The following is a 17,738-nucleotide window of genomic DNA, read 5'->3' as shown; positions in this document are numbered from 1 at the left end:
ATAGTACATCTTCAAATTATTGGTATTCCAAGTTCGAGGAATAGTCATTCCATCGAGAGTTTTTAGTCAATATGCACCCGATCGAAGTGTCTCGATTACTCTGTAGGGTCTTTCCCAGTTTGAAGATAATTTTTTCTGATCCAGCAGCTTTGAAACTTCTGCTTTTCTTAGGACCAGATCTCCTGGATGAAAGACCTTCGGCTTGACTTTTGCATTGTAATATTGGACTATTCTTTGCCGATATGCTGCCATCCAAACTTAAGCTTACTGTCGGACTTCCGAAAGTAAGTCTAGATCGGCTCTCCGACATTCAAAATTGCTCGATTCATTATACTGTTCCACTCTTGCTGATGGTAATTCGATCTCAAATTGAATCATCACCTCCATCCTATAGGTTAGATTGAATGACAATTCTCCTGTCAGTATACGAGGAGTTGTCCGATATGCCCATGAGATCGGATATAATTCTTTCATCCGAAGATCTTTAGCTTTATTCAGTCTGATCTTGAGACCATGTAGGATTGTTTGGTTTGTTAATTTTACTTCACCATTGGATTGTGGATGACCGACTGATGTAAGTTTGTGCGTAATATAAAATTTTATACAAAACTCTTTAAAATTTTGATTATCAAATTGACAATCATTATCGATGATAATGGTGTATGGTAGACCGAATCTACATATGATTGATTTCTGAATGAAGTCTTTTATCTTACTTTCAGTAATTTATGCCAAGGATTCAACTTCTACCCATTTGATGAAGTAATCAGTGGCAACTACTATAAATTTTTTTTGATCAAATGTCAAAAGAAAATGAGCAAATATGTCGATTCTCCATTGTGCGAAAGGCCATGGTGCAATAATTGATGTCAGCTGGCTGGTTGGTTGATGTTGTATATTAGCATACTTCTAACATGATTCACATCTTCGAACAAGTTCAGCTACATTTTTCTTTATGGTGGGCCAATAATATCTTTGTCATAAAACTTTATAAGCCAATAATTTGTCCTCCAAGTGATTTTCATAAATCTTTTCATGAACTTCTCGAAGTGCATAATCAGCATCCGCTGGTCTCAAGTACTTCAATAAGGGAAAAGAGAATGACCTTTTATAAAGTTGTCCATTCATCAAAATATATTGTGAGACCATCCACCTTAATCGTTTGGCTTCTAAAAGATCTATAGGTAGAGTTCTATTAGTCAAATACTGGATGATCGGATCCATCCAGCTTGACTTGTTATTGATTTGTAGTACTTCTTCGACTTTATTAATACTCGATTGTTTGAGATATTCGATGAACGTTCGATCAAGCGAGCTAAATGAAGTAGTTGCGAGTCAAAAAAGTGCGTCAGCTCAAGCATTCTCTGTTCTTGAAATGTGAGAGATCTCAAAATATTTTAGAGTCGATGTAAGATCTTTCACTTTTTGAAGGTACTTCATCGTAACGGGATCTCGAGCTTCAAACTCGTCCTTAACTTATCCGATAATCAACTGTGAGTCAGTAAAGATCTTCAGGTTGTCAATCTCAAGCTCTTTGACAATCTTCAAGCCAGCTAGGAGAGCTTCATGCTCAGCTTGATTATTTAAAGCTTTAAAATTCAAACGAAAAGAATATTTTGTTACAATCTCTTCAAAATTGATGAGGATGCGATCGGCTCCATTATTTTGTGCGTTGGATGCTCCATCAATATGTAGCACCCACATCGATACTAAGTCGGCCTCAGGAGTTTCAAGTTATTTTGATTTGTCATCGAATCCATCCTCAGGATTATTATCTGATATGGTGCACTCGATGATAAAATCAACCAAAACTTGAACCTTCATTGATGATTATGGACGATATTGAATATCAAACTCATTGAGTTTTATTGCTCATTTCGTCATTCTACCTGAAGTATCAGATCGGTATAGAATTATCTTTAACGGTTGATCTATCAAGATAAATATAGGATGTACTTGGAAGTACAGATAAAGTCGCTGTGATGATATGATTAAAGTGTAGAGCATCTTCTCTGCTCTTGAATATCTTATTTCAGCATTATGAAGTACCTTGCTGGTGTAATAAATTTATCATTGAATTCGATTTTTATCCTCCTAGACGAGTATCGAACTAACTACTTTTGTTGAAGTCATCAGATAGAGATACAAAATTTCTCCCACCTTTGATTTTATAAGTAATGATAGAGATGTTAGATATCTTTTTAGATCTTTGAAGGATTATAGACACTCATCTGACTATGAAAAGTCTTTTACATGTCTCAAGGTCATGAAGAAGGATAAATATTTTTCTGCCGACCTTGAGATGAATCAGCTAAGTATGGTAATCCTTCAATTAAATTATTGTATCTCTTTCTTGGAGCTTTTATACTTTATATTGATGATAGCCTATATTTTCTCAAGATTAACTTCAATTCCTCATTGTGACATAAGAAATCTAAGAAATTTTTTGAAAGTTACTCCGAATGCACACTTAGTCGGATTCAATTTCATCTGATATCGTCGAAATATGTCGAAGACTTCTTCTAAGTCCCGAACATGATCAGAAGTTTGAAAATTTTTCACCAGCATATCATCAATATAGACTTTCATATTTCATCCAATTTGTACTTTGAATAGTTTATTAACTAACCATTGATAAGTGGCTTTAGCATTCTTTAAATCAAACGGCATTACTTTATAACAGTAGATATCTTTGTCGGTTATGAAGGCAGTATGTTCTTCATCTTCAGGTACCATCTGAATCTGATTATAGCCTACAAAGGTATCCATAAAGCTTAAAAATTGATGTTCTGAAGTCGCATCAACTAGTTGGTTGATCTTTGATAAGGAAAAACTGTCCTTCGGATAAGCTTCATTTAGATTTGTGTACTCGATGCAGATTCTCTATTTTTTATTGACTTTTCTCACCATTACTACATCGGTGAGCCAATTGAGATAATTAGCTTCTCTGATGAAGCCAGCTGCAAGGAGCTTGTCGATTTTTTCGTTGATGACTTTTTGCCTTTTAGGAGCAAAAGATCTTTTCTTTTGCCTCACCAGCCTAATTTTAGGATCAATATTCAGCCGGTGGGTTATTACTTCCAGAAAAATTTCTGACAAATCGGTTGCCAATCAAGCAAAAATATCGACATTTGTTCTTAGTAGATTCACTAGTCGTTACTACTCCGAATCAGACAATTATGATCCAATTTGGACTGTCTTCTCAGGATCTTCTTCTTTTAATAAGATAGAAAATAGTTGCTCGACTTGTTTGCCTCTTTCTTCATTTTTTCTTTGGTCCAATTTATCAACGGACAAAGAGTCTTCAGATTGATTATTCTTTATAGAGATTATGAAGCAACATTGAGCATGTTATTGATCTCCACATATTTCTCTGACTCCATTTCTTGTTAGAAATCGGATCAATAAATAGTATATTAAAATTATTGCTCTCAGGGTATTAAGTCTAGACCGTCCAAGTATGGCATTGTAAGCCGATGAAACTCGGACGATTGTGAATGTCTGGAGAACAGTACTTTATTATGGATCTATTTTCGTAATTGTGACAGAGTAATTTTTTCTTCCACAGTATCTCTAGTAAAACTGACTTATGACGTAGAGACTCTTTTGAGTTGATCAGTCGGTAGTCGCATTCGAAAAAAAGTCGAGTAAAAAATAATATCGATAGAATTTCTATTATCGATTAAATTTTTTTTACATCATAGTTTGCTATCGTCGTTGAAACGACGACAGCATCATCATGAAAAGTTTGTATTCGTCGAACATCATCTTTCGAAAAAGAGATTGCATTGTTCGGTTATCATTTTTTCATCGACTCTTCTTCGAAAGTTGCCCCCAATCCTTCGATCGCTCAGAGATCATACTGATCACTCCCATCATTGATCGATTGTTGATCATTTTCTCAGTTTGTGACTGAGGCTATTGGTCAGTGGGAGGTTGAGTCGGACGATCTCGTTGAAATTTTCTAAGATAGCCACGTCGAATCAAGATCTCTATTTCGTCTCTGAGTGAATATACTGTTCGGTATCGTAACCGTGATCATGATGAAACCAATAGTATTTTTTCTTATCTCGACTCCTCGATGGCACTTTCATCGGTGGGGGATGTCAAAGATATCCATCTCCCTCGATCTCCAGTAAGATCTGCACATGGAGAGCAGAAAGAGGAGTATAGAAGTCATACTTGTTGCCATAGTTGTTCGGCCTTGGACTCCGTTGACAAGGTGAAGCTCGCTTATTGGTGATTGACCAACTTGGTTTGATCGGAGCTTCAGTTTTCTTTTGTTTCTTTTTCTGATCTTTTCCTTCTGTCTGGCACCAATCAGAAGTGCCCTCATCCGTGCGAATATATTTATATGCACGCTCCAAGAGTTCAGTATAGGTCCGGAGAAGAGTCTTATCCAAAGAGTAGGTGAATCTAAATCTCTTCGGACCTTTCTTCATGGTTGAGATAGCCATATCTTTATTGAGATCCCTAACCTCAAGTGTGGCCGTATTGAAGCGAGCCACAAAATCTCTTAATGTCTCTATCTCGCCTTGCTTGATGGAGAAGAGACTGTCAGATGTGCGTGACACCTTTCGGCTAGTGCTAAAATGGGCCACGAAGGAATGCTCGAGCTGCTCGAAGAAATTTATGCTCTCCGACTGAAGCCCAGAATATCAAGTTCGAGCAACTTTTCGAATAGTTGCCAGAAAGTCAATACATAGGAGGGCATCGGTTGCCCCTTGGATCATCATGAGAGCTTTGTAGCTCTCCAAATGATCAATTAGGTTGGTGGAGCCATCATATGGTTCCATCTGCGGTATTTTGATTCGAGACGAAATTAGCTCATCCAAGATATGCTAAAAGAGAAGTTTGACATTGTGGAAGTTATAGTCGTTTGAGGACTTCCGACCTTCCACCTAAAGTCGGATAAGTTGGCAGTCGATCTTCTTGAACTTACGCTCGTAGTCGTCGAGCCACTGTTGCTAAAAAAATCTAAGGGTAGAATCTCCTGAAGAATTCGAGGATGGAGAAGCAGAAGGCATACGCGGCCTCTTCCTCTTCTTGATACTATGTATATGGGAAGGAGAGGGAGTTCGCTGTGAAGGATGAGTGGCGTGATGAGAATACCGAGAACACGGTTGCTCGACTTGGTGAGAGCATTGAGACAACCGTCGTTCTGGAGATGAAGAGGGTGAATGCTGTGGAGGATGGCGTCTGTGTCTGTATGGCACCGAATGAGCCACCAGTTCCTCCGTCGGTGGTAGCTCCTGCTGCTATGTCTATTGTTGTTGGAGGCTGTAGACTACCTCTATCAACACCTTAATTTGCTGCATTAGAGCAGTAATTTGTGCATTCGTAGAGATTATAGGATGCGAAGAGCTGGGCTCTGCCAATGGAGGTGGAGGAGGAAGATCTTTCCGATGGAAAGATTGCCTCATGGATCCTATAGAATGTTGAGCTCTAATCTTAGCCACGATTGCTCATATTCTTTCCACTTCCGATGCACCAATCTATTGCGGTCAATCCCCTATTATGCCTGTTACCGATGAAGAGCACCAGCAAAATGAAATCCACACTGACCGAAATTATATCCGACGGGGATCCTCCGATGCTTAAGTCAGTGGGGAGTAATGAACAGCAGATAAGTATTTAGAGTGGCAGAGTATCAGCCCAGAATTATCTTACCAAATGCTATTCATTTATCTCCTTTTATAGACGAGTAGTTGGTAACCGTTTGTAACGATTGGACACGTGAGTCCTGCTTATCTCGACATTATGTGATCGTGGGATGGATGGTTATACCCACTACTGGTCATGTTCTAGCCATTATACGCTTTCTGCGCTGACAGCTTCTGATAAGCCGACTATATGTCGATAATCAAAGTATGTCGATCATATGTCGGTAGTTATGAAAGTTCGAATGAGTATCGATCGATAACTCTGATTTGCCGATAGTCATTGATCTGAGATCAGTCGAGTTGTCATAGTTGGAGTTTGTTGATGGCTGAGGATAACTGATTATTTGTCGGCAAGTCGATTGATAGTCGGTATTTTGTGCTTATGAGGCGGATTGAGAGTTGGAATCGGGGGGTCGGCTGAATTGCCTCAACAGGAGTTAAAAAATATTCTTTGCATATCCATTTTCAATTTAAATTTATTATCTATTAGCAATTTTATCAAAACACATAATTATGTTGGCATCCTCTATCCTGACTTCTATGTTTTTTAGGACCTGTCAACGAGCAAGCGATTGCTTTGGATAAAGATGAGGATGGTTATTACTACTTTGAGGTCCAATTTCTCCTACTTCTATAATTTATTGTACTCTTTAACATCACCGTTTGGATCATTAGTCCTCTCCAAGATTAAAAATTTTAGCTTAAGATTTTTCTTTTTTTTTTTACTTTTCAGTATAAAATAGATCCTCGCACCATATGTTCTTTAGCTAAATAGACTAGAATTTTTTTTTTTATTACTTCCTTTATTTTTAAACTTATTCATATGGATATTTGAGAAGATTATTCTATTTCATCTCGTATTAATGCATGTTATATTTTAACAATCATAGATGACTTTTCATGTTGAACATGAATTTCTCATGCAATTCAAACAAACTTTTTCTTTGCTTAAAAAATTTAGAGTAGATTATGTTTACAGTCTCTAAACTAAATTAATTTTTTTATATAGTCCCTAAATTACAAAATCCTAAACTTTAGTCCATATACTTTCGAACCATTTTAATATATATATTTTTTAAAATTTCGACCATTTTTTCCCATCAAAAATCCTAACTAGCAATAATCGATGCTTACATGACGAAAATATCTGACAAATATGGCATGTTATAGATGATGGCGGTGGGGAGGGGAGGGTAGGGGACGATGGCATGAGGGACTACGGAGGGTGCAGGGGGCGGTTGCATGGGATGCGGGATGTGCTGGAGGTGCCCGAGGTCGAGGTGGGGGGATTGGTGGCACTAGAGCAGGGGAGCTCGAATTTGCCAAGGCCGGAGAAGGAAAAAGGAGGGGGTTTAGTGATCGCGTGGAGCCGGATGCGACGAAGATGGCAGGTGCAGCACGGATGGCAATGGGGTTGGGCGGGGCTGCGGCCTGGGCCTTACGAGGCAATTGTGGATTGTCATGGACGGGGGGCGCCAGTGAGAGGAAGGGAAGGGAAGGAGAAAAAAAGAAAAAAAAATATTTGAGGGAGGGAAAGGAAAAAAAAGAAAAAAATATTATTATTTTATTATTAATAATAATTTAAATAATAATAAAATATTATTATCTTATTAATAATAAAATATTATTACTTTTTGATTAATAATAATTTTTTTTAGTAATAATAATAAAATATTATTATTTTATTAATAATAAAATATTATTATTTGATTAATAATAATAATAGTTTGTCCAGCTGCAATGGATGCCTCCCTCTTTCCTACGGGAGGCCCAGGCCACGACCGTCCACGCCGCACCCCTTTCCAAATCTAAATATTTTTATTTTTTTAGAGGAAGATAGAGGATCGTCGAGTGCGCTCGAGGGGGGATATAAAAGGGAAAGATAAATAATAATAATAATAATATTTTATTATTAATCATATAATAATAATAATAATTTTATTATTTTATCACTAAAATAATATTTTATTATTAATCAAATAATAATATTTTATTATTATTACTAAAATAATATTTTATTATTAGTCAAATAATAATATTTTATTCTTAATTAAAAAATAATAATATTTATTATTAATAAAATAATAATAATTTATTATTATTAAAAATATTATTATTAATTAAATAATAATATTTTTTTCCTTTCCTTCCTCTTTTTCGGTCTCAATGAAACCATGCCCTTCCATCCTCTGCCCACGCCCCTTCCGTCCTTCGTCCGCGCTCGTGCCAACTGTTAGTGCTCCTCCGCTCGCTTGGTTCTGCCATCCGCTCCTTTGCTTGCCCACAGTGCTCATGCCACCACCCCCTCGATCGAAGAAGATAGAAAAATCCGTGGATTCTTCATTTATACATTACTCTTTTTTATATAATATTTTATTTTTTAAAAATAATATTTTTTTATTATTATTTTCATCTCTTCTCCCTCCCTTATTTTTATTTTTTCTAATTTTTAAAAATAATATTTTATTATTATTTAAAAATAATAATAATATTATTTTAAAAATAATATTTTAAAATAATACTTTATTAATAATTTTAAAATAGTATGATATTATACATATAGTATTTTAAAATTAATAATAAAAATATTATTTTTAAAATATTATTTTGAAAAAATAATATTTTTATTATTATTTTAAAATTAATATTTTTCTTTCTCCTGCGGCTTCAAATTATTATTAATAATAAAATAATAATATTTTTTTCCGCTTTCTCTCTCAATATTTTTTTTTCTTTTTCTCTCTTCCCTTCCACTGCCGCCCCACTCACACCACCACACCTCCGACCCTTGACAATCTGCGACCGTCTTGTGAGGCCCAGGCCGTGGCTGTCTGTGCCGCACCCGTCGTCTGCACCACATGCGACTCCGCGTGACCACCAAACTCCCTCCCCTCCCTTTCCTCAGCTCTGACGCCACCACCCCCCTTCCTTCTCCTTCTCGACCCCAAGTGCCTCCCACACCCAGCGCAACCACCCCCAACATCCTCCGCAGCCCCACCCCACTGCATCCCCTCCCTTCCCCTCCCCCGGTCCCGACGAACTCAAGCCCCCATGGCTCTACACGAGCATCGGCAACTGCCCGCGCCCCTTCGTCCGTGCTCCTTGCTGGAGCGGAGTGAAAAAAAATGATGGCCGACTGTGCGATACGCGGGAGAAGAAAAAAAAAATAAGAGGAGAAATTGTATGTTAAAAATATGATTTCATCCTGAAATCACATTTTCATCATATAATTTTATTTTTTAATTTACTTTGACTATGAGGTGCCACCTCAACTTGAAATCATATTTTGAACATATGATTTAAAATTTGAAATCATACGTTCAACATGTGATTTCACCGCATTCGATCCCAGCCAGTAAAACTATCGTACTTTAAAAAATAAAATAAAATGAATAATAAATTTAAAAATAAATATTAAAAAATAATATTTAGAAAACAATCCTCTTGATGATGGCTGATGGCTCTCATCCATTTTATATCCGAGCCCCGATCGACGGAAGAAGGGTTAATTAGTGAATATTCGTTGCAACGATGATATCACGTCAAATTCGTAACAAGCCAATCAAAAATTAAAAATCGATTGGACAGTGTAGGTATTATCACAAGAATCAATAAAATATATGATAATTGATAAAATATAAATATTTTGATTGATTTATTATAAATTTGATATGATATTATCATACATGGATTCTCTGTCATGCACATAATATACTGTACAGTATAGTGTATTATACATACCGTTTACCGTATGATAGGCGATTGCGCACAGCCGTGCGTGGCGAGCATCGCACCGGTTGTTGCATCCATGTCTGTGCGCGCTGTGCACCGTACCACATGGTGCACGGTAAAAGATCCCAGCGCTGGTATCACTGTTGCAACGAATATTTGCCCGAGGTTTGGAGGACCTCCAGGCCCTTCGCATGCACGTAATCCAACTTTAAGGTTAATTATAAAGAGAGACTTTTTTGGTTACAAATTATAAAGAGATATCATCATAGCGTGTTTTAATAAACTATCACACATGCTTCCCTCCTCAAACTTGCACCTGGCTATTGCAGTGACTATTAATAAAAATTAAAAATTTTTATTATTATTTATTATGATTTTAATAATATGGAGGACATCAATAATTTCATATTAATAAAAATTAAAAATTTTTATTATTATTTATTATGATTTTAATAATATGAAGGATATCAATAACTTCATATTGATTGTGAGTCAAGAAGAATTCATTTTTATAAGAAAATTTTTTTTTTCATATGAGATATCTTTTAAAGGATAAAATCGTGAGGTCCATGGATTAGAGCAAACAATACCTCATGTGATGGATCGAGCTCTTATTCGCAACAATAACACATCAGGTAGGGATCGAGATCCGTCTCAGCTGATTGCTGGGACTTCTCAAACTATATACATCGGAGTCCTCCTTGATACAGGAGCTCTGTTGTGGTTCTAATAATGTAGAGGATAAATCATGAAGCACATAGATTAGAGTGAATAATACCTCACATGATGGATCGAGCCCTTATCCGTAACATTATTGATGTTAGATTAGGACAAAATTTGAATTAATATATGAAAGTAAATATTTTTTAATTAAAAATAAAAAATAATAATGAAAGATAATATTTGCTTAAATAATGATTATCTTTTTTTATAGACTTATAAAAAAATAATTAAATATATAATTAGGTGCTTGAGGAGAATTTTTTCCTTCTGATATTATATAGCAAATCTGCCAACTCTACGTGAAACTTGTACACCAGGGACGTGAGGAAAATCACACAACCATTTAGGCACGATAAATAAATTTTTCTTCAACTATTTCTATGATTGAGTCTAGGAGATATAAATTATCCATTAATCAGCTGTAATATTTTTTTCTCACTAAGCATCACGCAAGTTACTTTTTCTTATGCTAGCTTCTAACACAGATGAAATGGGTCGGGTCAAGTAGAACAAGGTTCAGGTCCAAATATTCTCAACCCATATACAACTTGTTTATGATCAAATTATAAATCCATGCTTCACTTGTTTATGTTACATAAGCCTATAACCACGTACCAAATCATTAAATTTTTTCTTGTCAACCAAACAAATAACTCAAAAAAAAAGATCAAAACATGATACACAAAGATCACAACTAATAAAATCAAATTCAACTTCTAATACATCATTATAATTATAATAAATTTAGGATTATGATTTAGAACAATCATAGATTAATTTAGAAAAAGAACTAGCTAAAATACAATCCCACATTCTAAAATTATGTGGCCTATTTTGCCCGTCGTTCTCTATATCCTCTTTTTTATCTTCTTTTCCCACGAATCCAATCACAGAGAAATTAGAGAACCATAAACTACGTTGCGTGTACGAGCTCGCTACTTTCTAACAACCGCACCCATTTATAATTACATTTATTTCCAGTCGACTTTAGATTTGTGTGCCTTCGCAAGATTGCCACCGTAGGCTAACAATAATACCATGAATTTTTGATACACAAAGACCAGACATAGCTTTAATTAGTAAGTTTTTCCTTCCCATAGTTCCATCTTATGGACCTTACTGAACGAGCCTATAAATTAACCCAGATCCTTGTCATCAGTGTTGACAAAGGGCGAAAGGCACCACAACCTATCATACCTTGAATATCCTTTACAATTCTATATACTCATTTCAGTTCCTCTTGTATTCCTCAGTGTCCTAGAACACACTTCCATTCCTTCTCTGATATGTGTCCATCAGGAAGTGTAATTATAACCCAATGCTAACCCAAATCAAACTAGTCACCAAATTAATGACATCATGCATCTCAAGCAAAATTAGGATTTTGGAAGCAGATGTCAACCATTAGAACTACCATAACCATACAACATCAAATCATTTACATGCAAGACGACAACTCCTACCATGTTACATTGACACAAACACCAGATTTTCTACAAGTTAACATTCTTCCATCATGGACCTAGTATCTTTCTGGAGCCAAAACTAGCTCCAGATGAATCAACATGACACGTGTCTAGAACATGAGCCATATTCCAGATTACTAAAATCCTTCATCTCATTGAATAAGACTTCTTGCATATCTGCAAGAGTATTGATTGATTGCTGGAGCAGCAGCTAACCAGAGAGGAATGACATGGCTCTCCTGAAGTCCAGAGATTTTAGGGCAGATTCTGGGAAACGACTGCCTTCTGGGACCCACAGACCCTCTTTGGCAGGAAGCACTACTTGTTGGATTTTGTTCTTTCCATCAGTAGCAGTTTCTGAAGGAGAAGCTTCTTTCTTTTTCTTCACAAACTCAAAGAATTCTGCAACTTGCCGGGCATACCTGGAGAGAATAATTAAATGAATTACGTTAATAAAAAGTTGGCCGTTGTATCAAGGACGCTACATGTTAGTTGTCAGCATAAGAAGAAAATACACAATAAACACAATTATCAAGCCTTACCCCCAATAAATAAGCTATTGCTGTAAATGAACTATGTAAAGTAGCATCCCATCTCAGACAGATTAAGCATCGGAGACAAAGGATAGATATCAAGCTTTCATGAGTCAGATATCAGAGTCCAGCCCACCATGTTGCTGCAATATTATACAGAAAACTTGCGGCATGCATACTTTAATGAAGTAAGGATCAAAACATGACATCAAAATCCACAGCTTTGCCATGTTATTAGGGTGATTATCACTTGCTTCACCGTTATCCTCAGAGAACAGATTATGTCAAGTCAAGGTTTTGTTAAACCCCTCCACAGAGTGCTCCCAAGTCTCCACCTCTTATTCTCACTTTTCTGCTCCTTCAACACACATCCACACCTCTTTCTTTCAACACATTCAGTCATCGTTATGTATGAAAATACCATTCGATCACCTCTCAACTACATTAGCCCAGCAAGTGAATGCCTCTAACAAGCAAATATCTTTGTTTTACCAGATATCCAACTGAACACCTACCGCAGGTGCCCTGGGTCTGAGTGTTCAACATTAGTTGGATGCAACATTGTTAATTTAATCATCTTCATACAAGTATTTCCTATATTAAATGGTCATACGGCATTGCATATTACTCTGCTTAATCCACCAAGAAACAATTCCTTATCTCTGCTCATCACATGTCTAAGAAATGTATCCATTTTGAACGCTTAAATTTCCAATCCAAACAGCACTTCTGGAGATCTTGTATCCTTTTCTGGAGCCTAGCCAGCAAATAACTAACAATCGATTTTTTTTTTTTTTCATGGCATTGTAAATGCTGTAGAGTGTGACTTATCATATAGATTCTTGATTGCCCTAGCCCAACTTTTTTAATCTTTTCTATTTTACTAACAAAATTTGGGCTTGCATACCGTCAATAGGATTCAATCTGAATTCACTTTTTAGTGCTAACAAGCAATGAGATCAATCAAAAAAAAAAAAAAAATCTCAAGTAAACTGAAAACTGATCAGATGACTCAAGACTCATCTGTTTACAAATATTGCATATTTTTGAACTAATAATTTTGGCATGTTGATAAATTAAGTAATCATCCATGGAAAGAGAATTGGTAATTTTAAAAACTTAGACAAACTTTGAAATCTAATATTATTTGAAGATATGCATAATTCAGTCCTAAGATCCATGTAGTTAAGATGGAACTCATGTGTTTATGAAGCATCCAACTGATACATGTCATTATCGACAAAAAACAGCCTTGTCACTTCAAAGTAAATAAACAAATAAAGAGTTGATCAAATAATGAGTCAGTACTACCATGCTGAAACCTTAATTCTAAGTCAAGAAATAGATAAAGATTTCATGCTGCTATATATCAGGAAATCCTGAATATCGCTCAATTGTATATGTGATATAATCAGACAAAAGATGCACCAAAATGGAAAATAAAATAGATCCATTAAAATGCTGTAACCTTAAATTGAATGAAGGTTGGGCTAGCATACAGGTTTGAGCTTCACCTACTATTGGATGGGTTTAGGCCTAGGTCCAGCTTAAAAATCAAATTTAGGCCCACTAATAACAAGTTCGGCAAGGAATTTTTCAGCATATACAAATGGGAATTGTATCATTAATTGACAGAGAGGAATGGTATCAAGTTTTCTTTTGGGAAGACACTAGTATGCAAAGTTGCTTTTTCCCATGAGGAGCTATGATTGTAGAAAAAGATCTGAAGTATTATTTTATCATAGATAGCCATGTAACTCTGCAGCTCACAAGCCAGAGTATTGATATTTCAAAATTGAAAATCACTAGCACATCAAAAGTATTCTAACCAACGTTTGCCGCACTGTACGGTGCCGTACTGGTTCAACATTGGTATGTAGTATGGGGCGCATACCAACACTCGGTATGCCGAACCGAACCCATACCAACACAGTAATAGGTTGGCACCAGTATGCGGCCCTGTGTCAGGATAGCAAACCTTGATTCCAACCAAACTGAAAGATATCCACAGGCAAATCTAACATAGAAAAATTGAATTCAAGCCTACCTGAACAAAAGTGACACTTTAGTTGTTGGGAATAATAAGGTATGCTTCAAAAAATTTTGCCTAGCTTGATGTACCTTTAATTATTCCAAAACTTGGAATTTTTAATCAACACATCATAATTATTAATATCTATAACTCATGCTTTTATGTTCATATAACTAGAGATTTTTCTTTAGTCAAAAAATGTGCATACAACAGAGAACTACATACAGTATAAAACTCAAAACATAAGAAAATGATCCAAGTTGGAATACAAAACAAGAATATTCACAACAGCATAAAAAAATTACCATAAACTAAGGAAAAATCATTAGAAGCAAACTTAAGTTAGTGTATCAATGTGCTTATGAAGATATAAAGAGAAAGAGGAGGGACGGGGGGTAACTGCTTACAGTCTTTTAGCTTCACTATCTTTACTGAAGTCAATGTTGGGTTCACAATCCAGCACTAAAGCGGGAACCTAGTCAAGGATAAGAAAACTCCATCAGAAACACATTGTGGAATTGATCCTAAGAAATGCCTGACAGAAGGCTTACCTTCTGGATACTTGAATGCATATGATCACCTTCCAAATAGAACACACGATCTCTTATGTTAGGATGCAAGGAGCTATCCATATGGAATGGTAGCTGACTGACTGACAGCACACCATGATTTCCACTCTGAGAAGGGAACAGCCAACTCTCATGCTTCTCATGTAAGCCTCGCAAGTAATCCAAGGTGACACCACCTTCTTCTGCCCTGTTACGGAGCATCATTCTCTTGTAGCAGGTATCAGGGCTAGCTCTAAGATAAATGAACCCATCAGGGATGAGTCCCGGAAGACATGACACAACAGGGTCAAACCATGAGTCATAGATGCTAATCTCCATCTCATTCATCCAATTGGCTTCATGAACAGCACGCACAAAAACCTGCATGTTGGGATCAACATACAGGTTCCAAAATTTAAAAAACAAGTATTAGACAATAAATTGGATGTGACTTTGACTGAAAACATGGTACAATTGAGAAGAAAATATTATTGTCTCCAGATCACATATAATATTAATATTATGCTTACCATTCTATCACTGAAAACACTTCTTTCCATTAGCCTGAGGGGTTTTATTCCACCAGCAGATTCTCTTTCCTGCATGACCCTTGTCACAAACACGTAATTTTGGAAAGTGTAGGCATACCTTTGTGGTTCTGCGTAGAAAGCATCCAGTACATTAAAGTGATCAGGACCGACATCCTGCCATCTGGAGATAGGTTCGGGTACTATTTCTACAAGATCACGTAACTCAATAGTTTCATTAGCTATTCTTTGCAGGAAAGTAGTCTTTCCAACACTAATATTTCCTTCAACACAGAAAGTGAGTCGTTTCCTTTGTATAGGCTTGCCATCAGATTCAGCAGTTTCCTCTTTCAACTCTTCATCCACACTTTCTTTGATAAAGGAGGTTATGCTCTCTGCATGGTTCTTGTGAATAATTCCTACTGAGCTCTGTAAATATTCAACCATCTTCTGGCTAGATTTCCCAAAGAACTGCAGTAATGAACATAAAAAAAAAGGAAAAAAAAATTCTCACTAGATGCATATCCAAGAGAAAAAGTACTATCCGAAAGTCAAATGCAGAAAACAACAACTCACTAAAACCAATAATTCCGAAAATTAAGCATCATTTCACATAAATATGAGGGCCTCTCTGTAAAGAGTCCTATGAGAAAACGTAAATGACTGGACAGAAGGTTATATGAGCAACTTAAAACACATAAACACAAAAAGGGGCCACGGTCTAACATGAAAACCACAAAAGATGATATGAAAATTCAGTGCGGGAATTACCCATTAAAATGGCACGAAAGATTGTAACTCTGTGGAGCCAAATCTCCATTATATTGTCTTGTTAATTTTTACCACACTTGAACTATTTCTGCCTGCCTACAGATGCAAAAGACAGGTACAGCAACTATTTATATTGCAGTGACAAACTAAAAATACCACCAGAACCAGTAGGCACATAAACTGTTCAATAATTCAAGCTTAAATTTTATTTTTATCTCACAATAGAAACAAAGTTCAACAAAATCCTATAATGCAGCAAGCCAGTGCAGGTACTGAATTGGAAATTATGAAGGAAAAGAATATACCTTATCCCTGTAGAGTTGTTTGAGTTCGGCCACTCGTTGAAAACCTTTATCCACCAGCTTCTTGAGATTGCGAGGCCCAACTCCAGGAATCTCCAAGAGCTCCAGACTCCCCACGGGTGGGGCATTGGAACCTCCGCTCCTAGCTCTCCTTTCCACCACCCTGCTGCGGTTTTCCGACGACCTTTGCTGCAACGCCCTGGAGGAATTCCTCTCCTCTTCGACGACCCCATCTTCCTCCTCTCCGCTGCTATCCTCTTCCTTCCTCTCTTGTTCACCAGACCCCTCCAAGTTCCCACTTTTCTCCCGATTCCTCACTGCCTCCACCGCCCTGAAGCTCCTCCCCCTGCCGCCACGCAGCGACGGGGACGAGGGCGGGGCCCGAGCTTGCCGGGGAAGAACACAGCGCCAGATTGGAGAATGGCTCTGTTGACCGTGGCTCCCGCGAAGAAGAGCGTCGGAAGGGGTAGGGCGGAGGCGGAGGGCTGGCATTAGAATGTGGAAAAGCGGGACCTTCGGAAGCGCGCGAGAGGCCTTGGATTCAAGCCAGTCCACAGTGCAGAGGACAGGGCCATGGGCTGTGCTTCCGCGCCAGAGCTTGTGCATAGCTTTCCCTGCTGCTTCTACTGGAGTTCATGAAGAATCGAAGAAGAAAAAGAAGCGGAGGAGAAGGAGAAGGGAGACGAGAATTGGGGATTAGGGTTTTGGATGGAGGAGGAAACGGACCGGGGGTATTAGGATTTTGCCGCTTTTGCGGAGGACGGAATAATTAGTATTTTGGTTCTCTCGTGAGGAATTAACGCTGACAGCGGCCCAACCGGTGGGATTACTTCAACGATGGGCCCACAGAGGAAGATACTTATAAATGGGCTTCAACGCAATGGTGGGCTCGGCTCGATGTTACGGTCTGCTTCCAGCTCATCCTTCGTCGGCGGTGCTCAAGGTTCAGTATTTTGTTAGGGCAACAAAGAACAGGTCTGCTTAAAATGTGGCACATTTATTTTCAAAGAAAAGAAAAAAAATATAAAAAAAAGCGGGGGGGGGGGGCTCATGAACTGCTTGAGCAACATACTTGCATGTTTTTGGCCTGGCTTAAACAACCCAAAGCTTATCTTCGATCAACTGAACTTATTTGCGATTCGGAGGACCATGGTGAAGTAGGCTGGTGAGGAGTTTTGATACTTGGGCAATTCTATCATGGATGAGATTTGATAGCATTACTGAAGATTTGGAACCATCCAAGGCAATATGAGTATCTCTCTTTGCAATCTACATTGCAAATTTTGCACACCCATCAGCTAATGCCCAGTTGATGAACTAGTTGAGTGCAAATATACACTTCAGTTGATAATATATGCTATGTTGTGATGGGCTACACTTAGCTTGGGCAGAGAAGGTATCTACTCTCAATTTCGAAATCCATATAACGCATCTGAACTAA

General features: G+C 37.3%; 1 protein-coding gene across 1 annotated transcript; it reads right to left on the bottom strand.

The window, feature by feature from the left end:
* Positions 1-11,500: 11,500 nt before the first annotated feature.
* Positions 11,501-17,041, bottom strand: LOC105036736 (uncharacterized). Its single transcript, XM_010912476.3, has 5 exons — positions 16,301-17,041; positions 15,228-15,695; positions 14,701-15,078; positions 14,557-14,624; positions 11,501-12,006 (listed from the first exon to the last, which is right to left on the bottom strand). Exons 1-5 carry the CDS (start codon positions 16,901-16,903, stop codon positions 11,796-11,798), a joined length of 1,728 nt encoding a protein of 575 aa, XP_010910778.2. The 5' UTR covers positions 16,904-17,041; the 3' UTR covers positions 11,501-11,795.
* Between the last annotated feature and the right edge of the window lie 697 nt (positions 17,042-17,738).

The sequence above is a fragment of the Elaeis guineensis genome, chromosome 1, assembly GCF_000442705.2.
Source record: "Elaeis guineensis isolate ETL-2024a chromosome 1, EG11, whole genome shotgun sequence".
In the NCBI taxonomy this organism is placed as follows: Eukaryota; Viridiplantae; Streptophyta; class Magnoliopsida; order Arecales; family Arecaceae; genus Elaeis; species Elaeis guineensis.
The sequence above is the reverse complement of the archived record's forward strand: the minus strand, read 5'-3'. Positions and strand labels throughout refer to the sequence as shown.